The sequence below is a fragment of the Lathyrus oleraceus genome, chromosome 5 (genome assembly GCF_024323335.1).
Source record: "Lathyrus oleraceus cultivar Zhongwan6 chromosome 5, CAAS_Psat_ZW6_1.0, whole genome shotgun sequence".
In the NCBI taxonomy this organism is placed as follows: domain Eukaryota; kingdom Viridiplantae; phylum Streptophyta; class Magnoliopsida; order Fabales; family Fabaceae; genus Lathyrus; species Lathyrus oleraceus.
In genome coordinates this window covers 125,992,703-126,017,567 of record NC_066583.1, presented here as the reverse complement: position 1 = coordinate 126,017,567, position 24,865 = coordinate 125,992,703, and the positions used below count along the sequence as shown (strand labels likewise).

The window sequence follows — 24,865 nt, the reverse complement described above, 5'->3', positions numbered from 1 at the left end:
TTACCCCTATATAATGATTGCAGAGAGAGAAAAAGTAAAGTGAATGTAATAAATAATTAAGGGTATTATAGGTAAAAGAGGAATTATTATTTGAAAAGTAACAATAATAATTAGCTTCCTTGGTATGTGTAAAAAGTAAAAAAGTGACACTTAAAAAGGAACAGAGGGAGTAAAGAACTACATAATACCGTGAAAGATATCAGTGTGGCACATGTGACAATGTACTTGTAGACAAAATTAAACCTCACTTTTTTTTAATAAAGTTTTATATCCTCATGTTTATCATGTTAAAAATTTATGACATTTAATTTTTACTTACAATTTCATTTATATGCACAAATTATATTTAGTTTATTATAATATAATGTTGACGTAAACCTTCACTGTTTACATTATATAAAAACCGACTCTTTTCTAGAAAATAAAAAATAAAATAAAAATGTTAGACACATTAAAGAATAAATTGGTAAACTTGCTGTTTTTAAATGAGAATAAAATAGTGTAACAGATTGATTGTAATTTTAATTTCTCAAAAGTTGGATGGATATTCTATTTTTATTCCTCATAGTTTTCGGATTGTATCTCAAGTAGTAGTAACTAAAGAATGAAAGACACTAGTTATGTTGAACTAAAATATAAAATGCAAAAGCTTGTAATTGTTGGGTCATTTTCTTTCAACTTCAAATCCAAGGATGATGCCATACATACACATATTCCCTCGAGCTCTACAATAGAACACGAATTGTAACTCTTAACTTTAGCCTTTACTAACGTACAGTTTGTACCTATGCTGTGTTGAAGATGAATGTGATGCATGGAGGGATAGAAATAGAGAAAGGTAAAAAATAATTGATTACTGCGAAAGACAGGACAAAGGGATCTCCATTTAACATCACGTGCTTTTCCACGCACCACAAATCCCCTACCCCACTCTACGCTTCGGTATCCGCAGTTATGTCTCTCTAGCTTACCCCACACCCAACCATCCCTTCCATATCCCTGCTTCTATTCCACCCAAATAAATCCAACAAACGTCGCCATTTTCAAAATGATACACAAAAATATAAAAAAAATTATATTAAAAAGTACCGGTACTTTTATATTCTGCTGTGTTAGGTTCTCAATAAGAAATGGCAATGCTATGCTACTCTACGGTAAGATACAAATGCACCAACAAGGTGGCAGGTCGAGTTCAGGGAGTGGCCTGGAATAGTACATTGTTGAGTCAGAACACATACTAGTAGGTTTAGGTTCTCCCTCTTAGTAAATCAGAAACCGACTATAAATAACAAAATCATAACACTGCCATTACTAATGAATTTCAATATTTATTAGAAATACTAATAATTATTGCTGTGTGTTGTTGCTTTGGAACCTGCTGAGTCCCGTGATTTCAGACACACTTCTCGAATTAATTACTCCCCTGCCATTCCAACTACTTTCATTATTCCTCCTATTCACATTCTTTACTCCACTCATTATCATCATCTCTGATGTTAGATACAGCATATCACACGGTTGCACATCACTCCACCGTTGATTCTGGTGGAGCCCACTTCTCACCTTCGGTGACACAATTATCCGGTGCTCCAACCTTTTTCTCCTTTCCACGCTACTCTCTTCTTTCGTTAACAACATCCCGTCTTTTCTCGGCCCAGCAAAACAACCCAGCCCAAGCCCAATGCTACTCTCGCTCTTCTTTCTAGAACTATCCAGAGACCATCTAAACGACGCCGTTTTCTTCCTTTCTCGTTCTCCTTCCCATTCCTTTTCCCCTACCGACGAATGTCTCTTTCGATAATTCTCTACAATCTCGTTTCTCCACATTCTTCCTCTTTCAATTTCAATTTCCATAGCATGATCATTTTCTTCTTCTTTCTGATTCTGATTGTGAATCTCCCGCAGTGTTGTTGTTGATGATGAAGAAGAATCTTCCACTACGAGAAGAACATCTTCAGGATCGACTCTAGAACGGCAAAGAGGACAAGTTGAATGTGCATCCAGCCATGTATCAACACACTCCACATGAAAAGCGTGTTTGCATTTCGGCAATAACCGTAAAACTTGCGAGGATTCGAATTTACATAGACAAACCGCACAATCTAGACCGTCCTTTTGACCTGTAAGTGATCCGAATCTGAAAATCGGCAACGATTCAACTACCGAACGGTCTATCCCGGAGTTTTTTCTTCCGCCGTTAAAATACGAGGCTCCGCCGTTTTCGATATTAACTATCTCGCCGGTGTTGGCGATGTAATTAACGTGTTTCACGTAGAGAAGGAGGACCGAGGTGAGAGAAAAGAGCACGGTGAAAACGCAGACGAGAATAGCGACGCTTGGTTTTATTCGTTGAGGTTGAGAATTGGTGGTGGCTTCATCGGGAACGGGAGACGGAGGTGGACTGGTTTCTGTGTTGTTCTGCGTAAAAGCAATAACAAGGGTTAAAAAGTGTTGCGATAGTAGTAATAATAGAGTGAGAGTTTTGAAGAATGAAGGTGAAGGAGCCATGTGGTGGCGGTGGTTGTTTGTCACCATTTAGAGAGACAGAGAGAGTGGTCGATTGAAATTGAAGTTGGAAGCATGTGAATGGGGTACAGTATAGTACTGTGTATTAATAACTCTTTTTAAATTACGTCAATCGGGATATAGGTGAATTTAAAAACATGACTATATCATTAAATTTGTTGACAATTTTTTTCCACAAGTTTACCTGATTATCCATAAAATAATCAAATGAGATTACATTAGTAAATAAAAATATATAAATAATATTAAATATTTTATTTATATTTTTAGTATTGTAATCCCTTCTATAATGAGACTCATTTCAAATAAAAAAGTATTTTAAAATAAATAATTAATTTTAGTTTTATTATATATTTTCTAATATTATTTTTTAATAAATATTATTTTAATAAAAATATTATTCTCTGTTTATTTATTATTTTTTAAAATTGTTAATTGAATTATTCAGTGCGGAGAAGTAAATATTTTAGAAATGACAACAATTTTCAATCTTGGGGGGAGTGCAGTGCACTGAAGTGAAAGGAGTGGATAATGAGTGAGCGCTCAGAATCTATGGCTATTTTAGGACAGATTCTATGGTAAGGAAAAACACTCACAAATAAATAAGCATACATACAGAACCATTTTTTTTTCTTTTCATTTTTAAAAAAAAATTCAATGATAGAAATCTGTACAGCGTACACGGCCATATAAAATAGAAAAATAAAATAAATAATGATTGCCACTATTAAAATTTGTCCTATTGAAAAAGATATCATTCTTTAATAAAAAATGCGATTTTATTTTTTCATTTATCTTCAATTATTTTTTCCTAATTATGTATAATTAATACAGTCTATGTATACTGCTCCAAATTATTATTCTTATTTTATATTTATTGTAATAAGATTACGTTAATAGTTAGAAAAGGTAAATTTGTTAAAACATTATTCTCCTATTTATTTTTCTTAATATGTTTTAAATTGTCAAATACAAACAAAAAAAGTATAAATATGTTATTTTCTTTATTTCTGTATATACAAATTCTTACAACATATTTTGTGAATACTAAAAATATTTTATAGTGTAATTAATAAATATGTTTGTTTGTTTTATAGATACTAGCGTTCAGACAGGGACTCCCGTGTCCGTCTGTCCACTTTTTTTAATGCGCACAGGAGAGAAAAATAAATATCTATTTTTTTTATGAGATTTCTATTGTACGTCATATTATAAATAATATTATTACAGTTTGAAAATGATAAACAAAGATATTCAAAGATATATTGAAGCATGCAAAATACTATTGATATTGTGTAATCAATGACGTTCTATAAAAGGAATGCCGAATATGAAATCTTTATTCGAAGTATTTTCTTTTTCATTGCAATTATTTTCCATAGTAAACAAAAAATGTAAGACTCTCAAATTAGAATTTTTTAGAGAAATAGATAGTAAAATTAATAATAAGTAGTGTAATATAGCTTTTTTTACCTTATAAAGATTCAAATCAATTCTTCATACATCCTTTTGTTAATGCTCTCTTGAAATTTAAAAAACTACGAATACATGAAGAAATGTCATAACATCAAAGAATACATTCAAAATATATCTCAACTAATCAATGTGGGATCAAGAAAATCTAATTTGAGCCCGTTGCCATTTTCAAGTCTCCTTATTGCGCTACATCGAGTTTTTGTTTTTACTCCCGTTGCCCGTTTGTCCGCTTTTTTTATTGCACTTACGTGTGTATATCTTTTATGATGTTTTTCACATATGTTAAAAAGAATATTACTTGGACACATTTCCATTACCGATACTCAATTACTTATCATGAGTATCAAAGAATTTGTCACTATTTATTATCTCTCTTTTATTTCTTTCTGTTTAAAAAAAATTCTTGGATTAATATGTTATAGTTTTTGTTTCTTTTCAATTTTTTTTGTTTTTTTATGTATAAATTAATTTTGAATATTTATGAATTCATTTATTTTAAATATTAATTTTATTTATTTATTATTTTTTAAAATTTAGGTTACTCTCAACTACACCACTCATATATGAGATGGAAGGAGGGAGGGAGAGAGGGATAGAGAGGGATAGAAAAAGATAGGGAAGGAGAGAGAGGAAGAGGGAAAAGGAGATAGAGAGAGGGGGAAGAGGAGAGAGAGTGAGAGAGAGAGTTAGAGCTTGTTTGATTGTGTTTTGATTTTTAGTTTTTGAAAATTCTATTATAAATCAATTTTTATAAACTCTTTTTAAGAATAAAACTTGTTTGGTAATCTAATTTTTGAAAATAATTTTAGAAAAGAAAAAAGAAAAAATTTGTTTGGTCATTCTATTTTTGAAAATGATTTTAAAAAAGAGAAAATATTTGTTTTGTAAACTTGTTTTCATTATATATTTTTTAAAATTAAAAAGTTAAAATTATATTTGCCTCATATTATTAAATAAATATAATTGTAGGTTATTGTTTACATTTTTTTTTTAGTAATGTTTATCTAAGTTATTGATTGGTTTCCAATATATACATGTGGCACAAATATTTCATGTAAAAAAATAGGGTGTCGTAGATATTATTATTAATAAATTGACATTGTAATTTAAATGTTAAACTTATTTTAAATCAATTAAAAAATATTTTAAAAGAAGGTAAATGTTCTTTTTAATAAATCTACTTAACTAAAAATGTAAGACTATAAGTACATTATAAAAAAATATTTTAAATATATCATGTGGATTTATTTAAATAAAAATGAATAATGTTTTTTATTATTAATATTATAGTTCTTATAATAATCCAATGAATGACATATTCAAATAAATATTTATATAAAATAAGTAGATGTGTTAATTCAAGTTTGACTTTATAATTAAAAAAAAAATCAAACCTCATTGAAAGCAGTTACATAATAGTCATTAATGATATTTTAATTCATAATAATTTATTTATTTTTAATTTTTAATTTAATTTAATTTAATAATTTAATTACATTAAATATTATCCATGGATTAAAATTATATTTATTTAATAAAATATATATTTTTTGATAAGTTATTATTCAAATAATTTAATTTACATGAGATGAAATACTAATAGTTTTTTACTAATTAATTATCAAATAAAAGATATTAATATTACTCTGGGGAACGGGGGCAAGAAGGAGTTTAAGGTATCAAGAAACATTTTTGTATACTTGTGCACATTAATATGATAAATGCATTTTTTTTATCCATTTAGCCAAAAAATCAACCATGAAATTATCACCCCTTGTTTGAAGTCCCTTTGAGTATATTTATCTAATTTTTTGTTTATTCTCATTACAAGCCTAAAGTGAAAACAATGATATCATCTTATTTAAGGGGGTGAATGAGTCTTGTTTGAAGTTGTGTGGGGTTGAATTAGCATAACTATGATATTTCAAAAGTTGACAGAAAAGAAAAAAATAGAAAAAGAGAAGAAAGAATGAAGAAAATTCATGTTCTTATCTTATCCCTTAAAAAAGGAAAAGAGAAAAATAAAAAGCAAAGAGAAGAAAAAATGACTGCAAAGAAGTTGATGAAAAGTAAATGAAATATTGTTTAGTTCAACTTCCACAGTCCATTCCAATTCTCTTTTATCCCTTTAAATCTTAGCCTAGTACCCCTTAGGATTTATCTCACCCTTACCTTGGCCACGTTATAACCCGAATAAAGTCCTTTTGATCTTTGTGTGCATGTATTACAAGTGTGGATGTTAGACTCATTTCAAGCTTATGGTAGTGCTAACTTTCATTATGTGCTTTGAGTATAAACAGATAACCTAAACACTTGAGAGTGAGAGAATATTTTTATCCAGTAAGGATCTTGCCACTCATGATGTATTCTTTGGTAAAGTGTCCTCTAATTTGTTTTGATTGTCCCAAGAAGTTACTCACTAACACCCTATTCCTTTATCTTCATCCGTCATGTTTAATGCGGCAAATAAGAATATAATTCATATAAGTGTTGATCACGATTGTTAATCGATACTATAATCAAATAGAAATTGAATCCGCTTAGGGAATTTGTGATATAATAACCGATGATAAATCTGAAATTAACGAATCAGTAGATTAATCCATTAATCATAATTGTAATCATTTTCTTTATTTTCAATTGTCTGAAAATCTAACCCTTTTTAGTTTCTTTTCTTTGGTTAAATTAACTTAGAGTCTTTGTGATACGGCTCGAGTGTCGATTCCTTATTCTACAATTTATTTACTCGTGTTTAACCTGTGTGCGACAACGGATCAATTCTAATCAAATGGTTAACACTTCTAAGTCATACATCTTTTCTGGCTTTATCACCAGCTCCAAATTTCAAACTATTCTGAGCAGGATGAGTTATTTCAGAGGCTCATTACCTTTCATGTATCTTGGGGTGCCTCTGTTCAAAGGTAAGCCTAAATCATCTCATTTTAGGTCAATAGTTGATAGAATTATTGCTTTACTTGTTGTCTTTCTTAGAGCAAAGACTTAACCAAAACCTTTTTTGCAACCTGAGATTTTAACCTTAAAAGATGCTTATAAATTCAAAGCTCCCTTCATTCCTCTTCATTGGGATAGAGTTATTTGGAGACAAAATACCCTCCCTCTAAATCAACTTTTATTTGGAAGCTGATGTTAGACAAAATTTCTACTGACGATAATATTTGTCTCAGGGGCTGCAACATTGTCTTCATCTGCAGTCTCTGCAGAATGACCATTAAAACATCTCAACATTTATTTTTCGATCGTTCTTTCTCAAAAAAAGTTTGGTCCTGGTTCATTAATACTGCTCAGTTGAGAAACAATCCTCAAGACTTGGACACTTGGTGGAATTTATGTACCAGAGGTTGATCCAACCAATGCTCCATGTTGTTGATATTTGCCTCAACTTACATTTTGCACAACATATGAGAAGCCCGTAACAACGAGAGATTTAACAATGTTCAACCCAGTATTAATATTAAGCTAAATTACAGTGTGATCCCTTAATTTTATGTGATTCACGAGATTAATCTTCTATTTTAAATTCATATAGTTTTGATATCCTCTCATATTATTTTTATAAAAAATCGATGAGATTTTCGTTTTTTAACTTATATTTTTATTCATCATGTTTCACAATAAATTTATATATGCTAATTTGTCATGTTTAACAAGAAACTTGTCATTTAAAAATAAAAAAAATATCATTAATTTTAAGTGTAAATGTATGAGAAGTGGAACAATATGTTTAAATTTAAAATAAGAGAATCAATTTTGTAAATTAGATCAAATAAGATTAAAACTGCAATTAAAATTAATATATAACATATAAAAAATATGTTAATAAATTTAACATATTATATATTTAAATTTGGCTTTTTTTCTTACAATTTTAAAATTGTCTATTTTTGTTACTTTTCCATTATTTTTTGAGTTAATTAATTCACGAGACTCTAATTTTAATTGCTTAAAATATATTTAAAAACTAAATATACATTTTTCTCATTATTATAATTTGTTTAATTTTTAATCAATTATGAAAAACTATTTTTCTCATAAAAATGAAAAGATATTATTAAAAGAAAAGAAAAATATTATAATATTAATAATAAAAAATGCTATTCAAATTCAGTGAAATCTTTTTATAAATAATGATAATAAAATAAAAGAATATTGAATCTTGTTATTCTCCACACTTAAACCAATTACAAAAATATATTTTTATTATTTTTAAATTGACAATTATTACCTTAATACCATTAATGAAAAGTGTCATGTTTCTCCGTGTTTTTTTAAAATTAAAAAGTAAAATTGAAAACAAAAACTAGTTTTTGATGTTTCAATATTTTAGTTTTAAAAACATCAAAATTGCACACAGTTTTTGATAACTATTTTACAAAATCATATAGCCAAACAAATTTTTAATATTTAAATTTTTAAAAACTAAAAACCTGTTTTAGAAAGAGAATCAAACAGGCTCTTAATGTTTATGTTTATGTTAATTTGTTTAGTAAATTGAGAGATACAATTTTTAATGATTTAATCTATATATTTTTATAGGCTGAATAATGCATTTTTATTGACAACTTTAAAAATAACATATCTATTTTAATTTTCAAACATTGACATAATACTACATATTATAAATAAAATTTAATATATATTTGAATAAATATCACATGTTTGATCATATAAATAATGTGTATTAAAATATATTTTTTTTAAAAAGACATTGTTAATATTTTTACACATTTGCGCAATAAAAAATATAAAAATGTCACTTAATGTCTCTGTTAATGTTTATTTTTAATTATTTATTAAACACATTTTGTCTTATTTTATCTAAATCTTTTTATGATTTTCAACTATCTATAAAATTATATAAAGACAAAACTTAATTTTGGTGTAACGTATTTTCCTTTTTTCATAATATATGGTATTCCTAATCACCAAATTATTCCACTCATAACTGGTTGAACAAAGTCACGTCAAAATGCGGTTTTCTCAATTCAAACAAAATTTAATGCACGAATATTACATATTGCAAACAAAACTTAATATGTATCTGAATAAATACCAATATAATTCATCATATAAATAATTTATATTAAAATCAAACATATAAAAAAAGACGCTATTAATATTTTCACGCGTTAGCGCAGTAAAAAAAGCGGACAAACAGGCACTCCCGTGCCCGCCTGCCCGCTTTTTTTAATGCGCACAACAGAGAAAAATAAATATTTGTTTTTCTTTTTATGAGGTTTCTATTGTAGGTCGCATTAAAAATAATATTATTACATTTTGAAATGGTAAATAAAAATATTCAAAATTATATCGAAGTCTGTAAAGTAATATTGATACTGTGTAATCAATGATGGTCTTTAAGAGGAATGCCGAACATGAAATCTCTATTCGAAGTATTTTCTTTTTCCCTGCAATTGTTTTCTGTAGTAAAGAAAAAATGTAAGACTCTTAAATTAGATTTTTTTTAGAAAAAAAGATAGTAAAATTAATAGTAAGTAGTGTAATCAAGTATTTGCTTACCTTATAAAGATTCGAATCAATTCTTCGCATATCCCTCTATCAATGCGCTCTTGAGATTTAAAAAACTACAAATACAGACGAAATGTCATATTATAAAAGAAATACATTCAGAACACTTGACTCGTTTGAATATAATATGGTTTATTGCGACACAAATAATACCTGAAGAATGTAGATACTTTGTTTTAGTCTAGATTTGATAGAACAACAATTATGACTTGTTTCTGAATTACCTGGATTTCTGGTAAATAAGGAAAACAATGGATTTAGTAAATATATATGGTTTTATTTATATAAACCACAAATAGCAGTTAAATTCATGCATTCAAAAATAATCTAGAGTAAATATATTCTTAAATGAATTAAATAAAAACCTCTCAATCCTTTGAGATATTATTTCTCTTTTCACCATTTTCCAAAGTTGTGTTTTATCTGTGATCATTGTGGAGCTCCAATCGATAGAGTAAATTTTCAAACGTTTGACCTGTTTCAATGAGGATGATAAAAATGTTACTGAAAGAGTGATGAAAGTGCAAGAATTTTTTTTATACGTATTACGGAAAAGATAAATACACCTTATTGTCGAGTTTGCCGATGGATGAAATACTTTGTTCATCCTTCCACGTGTTCCATTTATCTTCAAAGTCTGTTATCTAAAATTTATTGCATAAGAATAGTGAGACTAACTATCACCCCATTTATATCTAACATAAAAGCATAAAATAAATGATTAAATATAACTTACTTTCATATCGAAGCAAGTTTCAACATTCTTTCGTCTCAACTCCTTACATAATGGAAAGATTTCACCGTGTTCTGTTTGGCTGTATATTTGCAAAAGAAAATTATATTTAGTTATTATCTATCTATGATATAAATAATACAATATAAGCTTGGTATGTCGTGTAACCAAAATGAGAATCAACGTGTGAGCAATTTTTTCAATGTACTTAATAAATACCCGCGGGTGCGATAAAAGAATTTGTTTGTAGACTATATTTTTTGTGTAGTCGCCATCTTCTCCTTTCAATTTTCCTTCCCTGGTTAAAACTCTTGTTGTAGTCTGTGAAACACCCCTGGACAAAGCCACATATAACTGTCCATGACTAAAAACATGTCGTGGAAGATATATTCCAACATTTGGAATGGTTTGTCCTTGTGATTTATTTATTGTAATTGCAAAACTTAGTCGCACAGGAAACTGCTTTCTAATAAGGACAAAAGGCAATCCATCACTTGCAAATGTTTTTATTTTAATTCTAGGCAAAAAAGCATGTTTTCCTGCGTTGCTTCCTGTCAAGATTTCCACATCCAACATATTCATAAATAAACCACGACATAATAACCGGGTCCCATTACACAATCCATATCTAGGATCTAGATTTCGTAACAACATCAATGGTGCATCCTTTTTTATCTTTAGAATATGTGGTGGCAAACTACCTTGTGCAATTGAGTTTAAGAACTCTTGATGGTATAAATTATGATTATCTCCTTCAACCTCGTCAAACGATAACAAATTATGTTCTTCTCCTTGAAACTGATCAATAATCATATCATTCAATTTCTGGACATCATCATTTGTTGGTGTCAAAATAGCTCTTTGTACCATATATGGGGCATCCCAACCATGCAATTCTAAATTAGAAAAAATATGTTGGATAAGTACTTGTATGGAATGTTCACCTTCCCATGGGATTGCAATATGTAAAGGTATCCTCACCATGTCATCTGGTTTGGTAGGTTCAACACCATCACCAATGCGAATAAGAAATTATGCAAACTCTTGATCGTGCAATGATCGCATATTTTGACGCAAACGCAAAATCTTGGTATGATTCCATAAATGAGACTGAATAATACACGCTAAAATCATTTGTGCCTTAGTACCTTTTCTTACAACAGGAAGAACTTGACGAAAATCTTCCCCCATGATCAGAATTTTTCCACCAAATGGAGCATTCTTGCTACAAATGTCTTGTAATGATCGATCTAAGGCTTCCAAATAATTTTTGTTTGTCATTGGTGCTTCGACCCAAATTATTGCGGAAGCAACTCTAATGAGATTTGCAAGATCCTTTTGCTTTTGAATACCACAAATGGAACTCAGTTGAATATCAATAGGTATCTTAAATCGAGAGTGTGCAGTCCTACCACCAGGTAACAATGTTGCAGCTATACCAGATGATGCAGTTGCTAAGACAATTTCTCCTCTACTTCTTAAACTTGCCATTAATGTTCTATAAAAGAATGTTTTACCTGTTCCTCCTGGACCATCAACAAAAAATACCCCACCGTGTTTTTGAATAATTACATTCATAATGGTGTTGAATGCAATCATTTGATCATTATTTAACTTAGCAACAGATTCAATATCTTCATTGGGGATATCGATCGCTAACTCCTCTTGTATGATACTTGGAACTGCACCTCTGTCTATTGTATCAGGGTGTAAAGATGGGAGATCATAATTTTCAATCTTTTTACCGTGCAGGTTTAGGAGTTCATTCAAGTCCTTTAACAACATATTAGTTAAGTCTGATTCCACAACATTGTTAGCTGTTTGATAATCCTTTACCATATGTGTAAAAAACTCATTCCAAAGGCCTCTAACATCAGTAGGTTCACAAAATATTAAAATCATCACGAATAACCTTCGTAAAGCATATGGCATTCGGAGACTCGTAGCCTCAACCAAACAATCACGAATACTATGATCAGTATCTAGAAATCCCATATCCTCGGCTGATTTTTTGAATGTACTGAAAGTCATGCCATTATTTGTAAAAAGATATTCCCAACTAGTTGGATCTGTGACATGAGATAACAACAGTCGCAAGTAAAACTTATCTCCCTCCAAAGGTGATATCGTATAGATTCTCCTGATAACTTTTCTTGTTGATCGTCTATGATGCCATTCCATATCCCGCTTGTTCCAATAATAATGCTCTGGAATCTCTCTATATAGATACTTTCTTGCTTGTGGATATCGTAGATTCAATGCAAAGAATTGTGTGAGCATTGTTTTGGAGTTGCGTTCATTATTTAACACATCTATAATTTGCTGATGATCATAAAAGTGCACTTGATGGCGGTTCGGCAAGTGGATATGAAATCTTTCAACCGAAGGATATAATCGGTAAAGAGTGAATCAAAATATTTTCCATAATGCCTCGGGAGCACAAATCCATCTTGCATCAACATATTGCTGAACTTCATCCATGTATGATCCTTTATGAACCTCCATAACCACACGATCAGGACCCTTGTACACATATTTGTATAGATACTTGATACTTTTAATGTTACTGCAAATCTCTACATTGATGTGACAGTCATACTTTAACAGTAACCAAGGGTTATAAGGAACCACCCATCTATTATCGACAGACCTATCTTTACCTAACGATACAGACTCATCAAACTTTCTCCTATACTCGAGATATGAGTCAGTGCCTTGACGTGTTTCATCCAAGAATTGTTTGGGATACCTTTTGTTACAATGTCCGTCTTTCATACATGGAGACTTCCGGTTGATTATGCTGCAAGGTCCGTGGATCATATGTCTTACAACAGCTTCATGCAACTGTGGTTCACATTCTAGTTTAGGTATTTCTGCTCTTACCATACTATCATAATCTTTTGGGTCACGCAACTTATCGTTACTTTATTAGACCAAAAACATATGCACATGCGGCAGTCCTCGCTTTTGAAATTCAGTGACATACATGTAGCTTTTAACTTTACCCAAGACTCCTTTATTAATAACACCATCCTTCAATTTCTCAAATTTCGAACGAAATATTCTTGTTAGCAAATCTGGACGATCTTGTGGTGTTTGAAAAGGCAAAAGTTCTGATGTTATCTCACTCCAAGAAGGATTACATGTCATTGTTAAAAAAATATCTGGTTTACCGCCATTAAGAACAATAGCAATGCCATCTTCATAACGTTGTGTCATGTCTCGACAACTGCCAATAAATGATGATGGCAATATTGTTCTTTTTCCAATGTTCTCTACGATGATTCATGAAATGCATTAGTATTAGAATATATGAATTATTAGCATTAGAAGTACAGCTAATTATTAATCTAAAACTGTATATTTATGCTATATGAATTTGTACCTGCATTAGTTTCACCAACATGCAAAGCATAATGTAAACCTTGGTACAATTCAGAACATATATCACTTTGGTGCTCTTTAATCCACCTTAATCTCCCTGATTCAATTTTGACATAATTTTCTACAACATATTATTGCAACAGTCGACCCGCATTTAACAACATTGATTGATCATTTGGGCGAATCTACAGTTGATTGAAAAAAATGTCGGTGTTAAATGTAAAGTTTTTTAAACAACGCTTAGCTAAGTAGATTATCTACTAAAATTAATCCAAGTTTACCTGAAGCATGTAACTGTAATATGCTCGACATGACACTCTTCGTCCATTGCAATTTGTTGTGTTGATGTCCCAACCATGCATCCCAAATGGAAACAATACAGGGTATTGCAAAGGATCATAATATCCCTTTGTCTCTTGAACTTTCTTGAGATTTCCATCATAACGAATGACATTAATATCCCTTCCATAATCCATAGAATCTGCATCGCATCCAACATTAATTGCCACAACTTGTTCAGCAGTTGGAAAATTGTATTGATGGTGATTACTTAGACGCTCCTTAAGTATGAGGCTACATTCACTGATATTTGGAAGTATTGAAAGTTGCTTGAACCTAATTACAAAAGGATTAAACTGATGGAGCATTTTCTGTAATTTGTGAACTACATTTTGGTGCAGCTGTGGATTTTCCTGCATTCTATTATGTAGCTCATTATCGGTGTCGTAGATGTATAGTTGTAAGAAACGCGGCCTGACACCCTCATTTGGATAGAAACCTCCTATGTTATGGTAAAAAACACCTTGAGCACGAAATGTGCATATACCACGACCAGATGCAAGAATATTCTCATCAATGTGAACACCAATTGAAGTGAATGAAAGCACATGGTTATAACTTCGAATATGTTGCCTAAAATGTTTTCCTTCAGCTGAACCATATAAAAATAATTGTTGCAATTCTATAAGAGCATCAACTCGTGAGAATGATACCTTTCCACCATTACAACACGTGTCACATGATTCATGATGAAACAATCTTGCATTGTAGTGTCTACAGGTAAATGGATGAGGCAACCGGAATTTTGCCATCATCATATTATTTTTGAAATTTCGAGCAATATTGTGCTTTGCTCGAAAAGCATGTCCTGATTCTACAGGAAGGAGTTTGATATTGATAACTAAATATTATCTAAAATCTAAAATACAAATAAAAAACATATGCAAGATGCCTCAATTATTATATTTTAATATTGCATGATTTTAAATTTTATGTCACATGAGCAAAGGCTACATTTATTTGAAGCAAATTTTTTATGAACATACCTTGAGGACGACGTGATAATGCACCATTTTCTCTGGCATCCATGTTAACATATGATATTACTGCATCCTCTAAAGCTTCATCGACATCCATATCATCTGATACAAAAATAATAATTAATATATATACATTTGTAAAAATTAATACTCGCATACTTAGAACTATATCACTTATACCTGTATCAGATTGACTCATATTGTTTCATTGATTAGGTGATGTGCAATTACGATCTGTGGGTTTAAATACATAAAATAAGATATGACGAAAGCGAACAAAATTATGAAATGTAATATATAATATATATTGATCATCACCAACCAAGTGCAACATCATTAACATGTGTATTCTACTTGGGCCGACTTCACTGTCATGAGTTCCTTGAAAGTGTGATCTTGGAAAAGTCACATTTGTAAAATTTTGAAATGGAACTCTCGACTGACTGTTTATAGGGCGAGATGTTTGAGCTTGTTTCTCTTGCTTTTTTCGCCGCTTATAATTTTCACGTCGTCTCGACAAATTGTTTTCTCTCTACTCGTTGCTCATATTTTGTCTCCTCTTCCTTTCATTTTTGGCCCTTCTTGACCTCTGTTATTGACTTGATATTTGATGGATATTATTTTCCATTTTATTAATGTAATTGTCAACTGGAAACTATACCGAATCCTCTACAAAAACAATTGATCGAAAACCGATATATCATCAGAAGATGATTTGATATAAATTTTCTTCTTCAATCACTACATATTATAGACTAAATAAAATTAATTATGCATGTTATAAGTTACCTATACCTATATATAGATGGCATAATTTATCTTTAGTTTTTTTAAATAAATAACACAATATAATTAAAAAAAATTGTGTACTTGGTAATTATTTTCATACTATATACTAATTTAACTTGATAAATAATTTACCTTAAAATTAAAATTAAAAAAAATTGTATTCTATAAGAGAGAACAAAGTCAAAATGCAATGCAAAACAAATATGAAAGAGCATATCACAAAGTTGATTATACAAATATTTTGAAGTTATATTCGTTTGTATTTTGTTACTTATCCTTTCTTATTTTTGTTAGTGGTGTGGGGTGTTTCTATATGTATCTTAAATGATCAATGGATGCAACAGATTCTAGTCACATTATATTGTTCATGTGTCTACAAAATATGCACTTATACTTGTAAATGAGTTTAAGCTATTACTTGCATGTCAGCCACGTGTGAAAGAAGCATTTATACATGTTACTACCTAGGCTCCATTTTTACTTCATCTCTTCAAAGTTTACACTTTTCTCAAGTTTAGTTTATCAACTCTTCAAAACATCTTTATCCTTTAGAACACAACTACTCACCATGACTTGCTTCAATCCTAATCTCCCACTTCTTGCATCTCTATGTGCTTTCCTTTTCCTTTCTAATCCAACTCACTGTAGTGATACTTTTCTTCTCTCTAACACTTTCTATTCCCTTACGTTTTTAACTTTTTTTTTATCTCTTTTGGTTACTTTTCCAGAAACTTTAAATTATTTCAGTAACTTCAATTGAGTCATGCATCTTTTTCATGTTCCTGCATTAAACTTTGAGGGTTTTTATAAGAACACCACACAATTTCAAGTATACTATAAATTTAAATATGTTGTTGATTTTCGCAAATAACCTATTTTGTGCTTTTTAGTCATAATATGTTGCATGACGTACATAAATGTTGATAAATTGATGTTAACGTTAACACTACAACAGATGAAGTCATAATATAATAATTTAATTATTAAAAGTGAAATAATTATAAATAGGTATAAGTGATATTTTTTAGTGAGATTTCATTTCTGTTTTTTTCACATAATATTGAATTTGCGCATTCAAAATAATTTTAATAATTAAATTATTTCTATTTAATCTAACACAGTTAAAATACATTAAATATATCATTTATGTAATAATTATGTAATATATTATTATATTATACTTTATTTAAAATACGTTAAAATAAATGTTGCAGTGAATAAGATGAATTTATTATTCAAGTTATGAAAATATATTAAAATAGGCATTACACTTTGTACTTAATAAACTTTATTATTTTAACATGTAATTTCTTGGTCAGAGAAACAAAATAAATTTCACTATTCCCTCTTTATAATAAAGTTTTGAAACCATTATGAGGCGTTATATTGTAATATCAAATATATTATATATATATATATATATATATATATATATATATATATATATATATATATATATATATATATATATATATATATATATATATATATATATATATATATATATATATATGATATTCTCTGTTCTTTTTTAAATGATTTTATCAATCCAGTATTTATTTATTATGCTTATAAATAATTATGAATGTACATTAAGAATGTTTAATATGTTATCCCTCACTAAACTCCCACTATCAAATATGATTAATATGGTATCTCTCAAGTTAATGGAAATTGTCAGGTGGAAATAATAATACAATATATATTTTTCTAATTTTCTTCTTCTTCATCTCTACTCTAATATTTTACTATATATTATTTCCTTCTTTATCTCTACTCTAATCTTTTACTATAAATCGTCTTCTTCATACATATCTTATTGATTTTTTAAAATATTTTTCAAGTTGTTTAATAAAAAGATGTTTTAAAAATATTTTTTAAGTTCTTTCAAATTAAGGTTGCTACAGCGACTTTTAAGGTTGCTAGAGAGTAAATTAATAAAATTATTGATTCTAACTATACTTATTTAGATGATTAAAAAATATTTTAAAACTTCAGGTTATTTTTTTTTTGTTTTTACAATATTTTTCAAGTTATTTCAAATTAAGGTTGCTACATTGACTTTTAAGTTGATTATAACTATACTTATTTAACTTTTAAACATCAGGTGAAAAAAATTTGTTGGTTAATTAATGTGCTTTTTTGACACAATTACTGCATTTATAAACTTTAGAATTTTAACATTGAATTCAATATTTTTTTTTCTTTTGTCATTCAAACTTACCTTTTTATATTTTTAAATATATAATTTATATTTCATACATATCTTTTACTATATTTTTTTTTCAAAATAAAGATTATATGAAATTATGAAAATATATTAAGTGTTGCATAAAATAATAATTGTTTTAATATAAGTTTCAAATTATGAAAATAATTATTAAATTATTATCGCATATTTTATTACTCACAATTATTAATAATTATAGTATTAAATTACCCATTTAATTAGTAGAGTGTCATATTTTAATAATTATTTTCATAATTTGAAGCTTATATTAATTTAAATTATTTTAATAATTATATTTTAATAATGCGTAATAAACTTTGTATTGCAATAATTAAATTATTAGTGAAATAATGGTTGAAGAGAAAAAATTCTAAAATTTGTTTTTTTTATTGTGTTTTAAAATAAAGATTATGGTTGAAGAGCAAAAATTCTAAACATTAAATTTACACATTCATTGTATGATAGTCAAAACTCTAAAATTTTCAAACAACAAATTCAAGAACATAAATAAATATAAAGGTAAATACAAATTGATAAGGTGGTTGGATTTACCTTTTATGAATAAGCGTAAGTATTAAAATTCAAGAACACAAATTCACTTGTAATCTAATCTTACTCTTGATGTCTCTCAAGACTTGCAAATTGATAAGGTGGTGGTTGTCTTTATTCCTGCGGTATTTCTTGATATAAGATCTCTGAAAACAAATATAAAGGTAAATACAAATTGAAAGTTAGTTATTTTGATATAATCATACAATAATTTTTGCTCTTCTAAACATTTTCCATGATCTATTCTTACTGCAAGTTTTTTTGAAAGCAATTAAAATAATAAAAAAAAATAAAATGAGATGACAACAGTTTTTTAAATGTCTATGCAATTGATAAGAAATAAAAATCTTATTTTATGAAAATATCACTTATATAAAAAAAAACTAACTTATTGATATATTATAAGAAAAAAAAACAGATTTTAAACAATAAAAAATATAAATATATTAACTACAAAGGCTGAAAAGAGTGAAAAAATAAAACTTAAAAAATTATAATGTAAAATAAATGAAAGGAAACTGAAAGTGAAGTTATCATAAAAGTGGTTAAGAAAATGTTTACAAATGGTAAATTTAGAAATGTTTGATTTGTAAAAATTTATTATCAAGTATCCCATCCAAAATAGTATTAAAACTCTTGTCATAAAGCAAAACAAAAATGATGAAACATAAGTTTGAATTAACCATCTATTAACATGAAGAACTGATCTTTATGATCACAAATTTCAATTTGCTTTGTTTCATGTAGTTTAATTGACATTATCCGTAAAAAAAACTTTTCACGTAAAATATCATTATTGGATAGTAATTTGTAGTGGACTTACGATATAGTTATTTTTTTTTTTTATGTTTATACTTTTAAAATTACAAAGACAATTAAACGTTAAATTTATTATAGATTTTACTCAAAAGAAGCACTCAAATACATTATATGATAGTAGCCATCTTGAATATTAAAATTAAAACTCCACAATATTATCGAAACTGAGTTCTTCAAAAACAATTAAAATATATGTGGTTTTGTGAGATATTTTGAGAATGAAAAGAGATTGAATAAAAAAAATTAAACAACACGAAAAAGGGAAAAATGAGAATAATATGATATTTGATTTGGAATAAAGGAGAAGTGTGTATCCACTCTCGATTTAAGACATTAAGAGAATGTTACTTAACTATGACAAAGAAGAAAAGAAATGAAGAAAAGATGAATTTGAGAAAATGATTTGGTTATGGAAGAGAGATATATAGTAAAAGAGGAAGAAGACAAAGGTGGGGTTGGTATGATTATGATTTTTTCTCCTAACTTTAGCGAGGAGAGAGAAAAAAAAAGAGAGAAAGAAAGAAATGTTTTTATTTTTGAAATCTATAGTTTCCTTCTATTTATATAAATATATGTTTCCTTTATGCAATGAGATTAATTGAAATATACTGTCAGTGTAAAAGGATTTTACACCATCAGTTAATTATAGACGTTGGATTTTAAAAGAAGTTTGACTTTTATTTTAAAAATCTATAAAGTAATACAAACGGGTGATGGTGATGAATCGACGGTGTAAAACTTTTTACACTGACAGTGTATAGTAATTAATCTCTTATGCAATTGTATTTTGAAACCATTATTCTCTCTATTTGGTGTTGGAGGAAGTTATTTAGTATATTTGATGTGTTGGAGGAAGTTATTTGATGTGTTCATGGAGATTACATATTTAATAAATGAATTTCTTTTTGTATTTTTTTTAAAATTTAATAATTGATAGTAATGGTAACGATTGATAAAGGATAAAATTGGAAGAAAAAAATGCCATACCATTTTCATCTATCCCCTTTATCTATATGTATAAAAAAAGATCATACCATTTTCATCTATCCCCTTTATCTATAGGTATAAATTAATAATTGATGGTAATTGTAACAATATTGATAAAGGATAAAATTGAAAGAAAAAAATGCCATACCATTTTCATATATGCCCTTTATCTATAGGTATAGATGTTTAACGTGTTTTTTATTTATTTATCCTTTTCACTTTACGAATGATTTTTTTTAAAATAAATAAATTTTGTTTGTTTTGTTAAGATTAATTTTTTGTAAGGAGTATTATCTTAAGATCAGTTCTTTTTGTACATTCACTTTTATGAATGATTTATTATAATTTTTAATATATTTTTTTATAATTTTACTATTTAATTTTTTTTTTTTAATATTTAATAGAGTTATTTTAGTAAAAATATATTTTTTTTTCTTTCATTATTTTTAATCTATATAAAACTATCAATTAGGTCATGTCGGAGGAAATAGTATTTTAGAAAGTAAAAGAGAAGTTATATAATAACATTAGGTTTTAATATAAACTTTTTCCATTTTTTTATTATATTTAGATGCATTGGGATTTGTGTCACAGTTGCGTAGCTATAGTGTAAAGGATAGGCTATTACATTGTTGGTGTCAATATAACACATTTCAAAATAAGAGTAATAAATGTTCTAAAAATTTATAGAGTTCACCATATTATAAAGATAAAGTTATTCATGATTTAATTTAATTTTGAATGACTATTTAAAAAAATTGAATGATTTAATTTGATTTGAATCGATTTTTAAAATTTTAAATTAAAAATGATAAATATTTTTATTAATATTAATATTATGAAAGTAATAAAATAATATATTGTAAATTAATATTACAAAAATGACAACTATCAAATACTTTATTCATTCTCTTTTTAATTTTTTTTTTAAATTTATTGAATAATTGATGTATCTATCTAGTTTATATATAATCCAAATATATTATTTAATCAAAAAAATTTAAAAGTCAAAATTTATTTATAAAAAAGAATGGAGAGAGTATGTTTTAAAGAAATAAAATAATAAAAATATAAATTAAATAAAACTAATAAATAATATTAAATAAATTAAAAATCAATTAATAATAAATTATTATAATATATTATTGTTTCTAATAAACACTTTTTGAATAATCTCCATGAGGTGAGTCAGGTGAGACCACAAATGTATTGCAATTTAAGTGATACTTGTTGCTTGTCTCGTGTCCTCTATGTGAGAAGCTTTTCTATACTTATCTCACTCTCTAGAATGATTAAGAAGTCTCTCCTCAAGTTTCATGTTAAATGATAGTCACAACAACTATTGCTCTCATTATTATCATGTAACGTCTTCTTGATCACCTTTTGTAACTCTCATAAAATCTTGGAACTACCCCATAGCCGTTACGCCGATCTATACATGTCGTCTAAAAATGTGTCTCTAATAACCATACAACATAGATTTCTGACTTGTTTCATCTATAGAAACTCAACACTTGGTCATTCTATGTGAATACTCTGCATATTGACTCTCCATGATCGACCTCCGTGACTTATAACTCGACTTTGAGAATTTTGAGATCTACATAAGCCATCTGATCACGAGGCTCAATGGGATGAAGTGTTCAGGTAAAGAATCCTGGAATTATTTTCTTCTTGAATTAGGTCATATTTTCGTCCAAGAGTCACCTTTATGGTCCGCTAACGTGTGATAATGGTTTTTTAAAGAGTAATAATGATGATCGTCTTGTCAAATTTCTTCTCTCTGTTTGTCATGATGACTTTTATGGGGAAGCCAATCGCTATCATGACTCTAGTTCGATAGGGTTTCCTGATTGTTGTAAAATCTATTTCCATAAAACCCTACCCTTTTTGTTCATTTGCTCATCATTTTCGACCTTCGTTTCTTTTCAAGATTTGTTGACCATGTTTTTGTGCCTTTCTACGAATCGCTTTTGCAATCATAAGTCTCAGGTATTACTTCTTGCCTTACTTACTCTTACTTTATTCTTTTATCATGGTTATTTTACGTGAGTGTGATGATTAGGGGAATGTAGCGATTCCCCTCAATGCCCGAGAGAAGGAAACTTTAGGATGAATGCATGAGAGGTTGCAAAGGCCATCTGTGTGTTACCACAAGAAATTTATAAGGCATGTTGAAGGCATAATCAATGAAAGTGCCTTATGAATTTAAAGTTTATACCATCAAGGGGTGGAGATGTGCCTAAGATAAGCAAGAGTTGAGAAAAACATAAGTCACTAGGAGATGAAACCGACAGAAGAATCACGTTTGATCGAAAGCCCATTCTGTCGACTGAAATGAAGATTGGGACTTAAGGAATTTTGGGTTGTGTCAAACACATAGAAGACAGGGTCGACCTAAATACCTGGGCGGGAGAAGTTTGAAATTGAAAATGACTAGCAGTTATAAGAAGAATAAGCGCTAGAATATGAAGCAGTTTGCAGAACGTGTACAAAGCAGTTTGCAGATCGTGTGGCACGGCCTCTGCTATTTTTTAGAAGTTTTTGGCCTGTAGGCAGTTTCTTTAGTTTAGTATAAATAGGATATCCCACGAGGGGTTCGGAGTGTTCACCTTGTATTAAAATCACTTGTAAAAAACTTCTCATTCCCAGCACGAGGAAGCAAGAGTTTTTAAGAGTGCTATGTACGTGAATCATCACATTTATTTCAATGCAACTTCCTTACTTTTCAATTGTTCCCGTTGAACATTTTATTTTAATTTCATTTACTTTCGAGTTATCACTTTACGTTATCGTCTACGCTATAAACACTGATTCTATTACGATAATAGAGTTCACCAAAAGCGTGTTCGTCGTGTACGTCTTTTGAATGTTGTAGTGATGTCGATCACGAGTCACCCAGAGGCTATAACATCATTTAAACCTTTCGTGTGGAAAAAGCCCGCGCTTGTTCAATACTTTGTCAGGAGCCGTTCTTCACAAAGTTGTGTTGTCGAATTGAATAAGCCACACTTGCACTAGCACATGTCTTAGGATCAACTGGTCGATCCTGCAAGTAACCCTTAGTTTTAAGGCCTAGGGAGGACCAGCGGTTGTTTACCAATTTCCATAGTAAACAAAATGGCACGCCCAGTGGGACCGTGCTAGTGCAGTTACGAAATTGCGTGAAACTTAGAAGTGGCAAACTATATAGTAAGCCATAAGAAACTTTAAAAATGTCAAACTCCAATACAGATGAAGTGCCACAAGGGACTTTATCCACTACGGAAACAGTAATCTCACAGGTTGCAACTTTGCCGCCGATGACAAGTGCAACCTCAACGATGTCGACTACGGGTGCGGTTAGAGCATCAATTCCTTTACCTCCACCAGGAGGTTCAGGATCAACAATAACGACGTTCATACCTTATGTGCCTCGCTTTGGCACCACAGATCCTCTTTATGGAATGCTGTATTCCTTAATGCCAGGATATCAGTCGACATCAAGTGTAACATTGTTTTCAGACAACGCTCAAAATACTAATCCCTCCTTGCAAGGATCAACGCAATGGGGCAATGTTCAGAATAAGAATAATACTCAGAATAGAACCATGCCGCTGTCGAACACTTCAATAGCGGTGTTGAGGCAGCAAATAGATGATAGTAACCATGAGTTGGTTAATATGTTAACTAATCAAATGGGTACAGTTTTTAATCCTGTGATACAGGAATCTGCTGAAACAAATAGGCAGGTGGCGAATCAATTGGCGCGCTTGTGTAATTTTCTGGGGGCACCGACTCGACAGATGGCACAAGTGGTTAGACAAACCGTTCCTGTTCAGATGGAGATAGGGGCAGCAGAAGATGAGACAGTCCACGAGGGACAAATCCTTAGACCCCAGCAAAATCAAGGCGTTGAATCAGGAGTAGCAGGACGTAACCAAATGGTGTTGGTTAACCGACACCAAGGCGTTGATCAAATTGTCGATCAACATCGACAAGAAGACTTAGCAGTAGAAAATAATTTGACAACTATTGTCGAAAGGATTATGGCTAGGAATGGTATGAGTGCCACATTGCAAAGGCCACTATATGCTTCCCCGTTGGCTGAGTTTATTCTCCAAACTGAGGCACCTAGAGGAATGAAAGTGCCTAAGTACACTAAGTTTGGGGGAGAATATGGTGAGTCGATAATAGAGCATATTGCCAGATATCTAACAGAGTCAGGAGATTTAGCTCATAATGAGTGTTTGAGAGTAAAAAACTTTCCTTCCTCTCTGACTAAGGCTACCTTCACATGGTTCACTTCTTTGGCCCCAAGTTCGATTGATTCGTGGGCCAAGTTAGAAAAGAAGTTCCATGAACAATTTTACGAAGGACACTCCAAAAATAGTTTAGCAGAATTGTCTAGTATCAAGAGAAGGTTTGCTGAGAGCATCGACGATTATCTAAATAGATTCAGATCATTAAAGGCCAGGTGCTTTACGCAAGTACCAGAACATGAACTTGTTCAGATGGCTGTTGAGG

At 29.5% G+C, this 24,865-nt stretch overlaps 3 protein-coding genes across 3 annotated transcripts; all 3 read right to left on the bottom strand.

The window, feature by feature from the left end:
* Nucleotides 1-1,064: 1,064 nt before the first annotated feature.
* On the bottom strand, nucleotides 1,065-2,621 carry LOC127088256 (RING-H2 finger protein ATL43). Its single transcript, XM_051029170.1, has one exon. It carries the CDS (start codon nucleotides 2,533-2,535, stop codon nucleotides 1,348-1,350), a length of 1,188 nt encoding a protein of 395 aa, XP_050885127.1. The 5' UTR covers nucleotides 2,536-2,621; the 3' UTR covers nucleotides 1,065-1,347.
* Nucleotides 2,622-11,314: 8,693 nt separating this feature from the next.
* On the bottom strand, nucleotides 11,315-12,562 carry LOC127079184 (uncharacterized). The gene has a single exon (XM_051019605.1). It carries the CDS (start codon nucleotides 12,560-12,562, stop codon nucleotides 11,315-11,317), a length of 1,248 nt encoding a protein of 415 aa, XP_050875562.1.
* Nucleotides 12,563-12,691: 129 nt separating this feature from the next.
* Nucleotides 12,692-13,168, bottom strand: LOC127079183 (uncharacterized). Its single transcript, XM_051019604.1, has one exon. The coding sequence runs from the start codon at nucleotides 13,166-13,168 to the stop codon at nucleotides 12,692-12,694; it is 477 nt and encodes a 158-aa protein (XP_050875561.1).
* Between the last annotated feature and the right edge of the window lie 11,697 nt (nucleotides 13,169-24,865).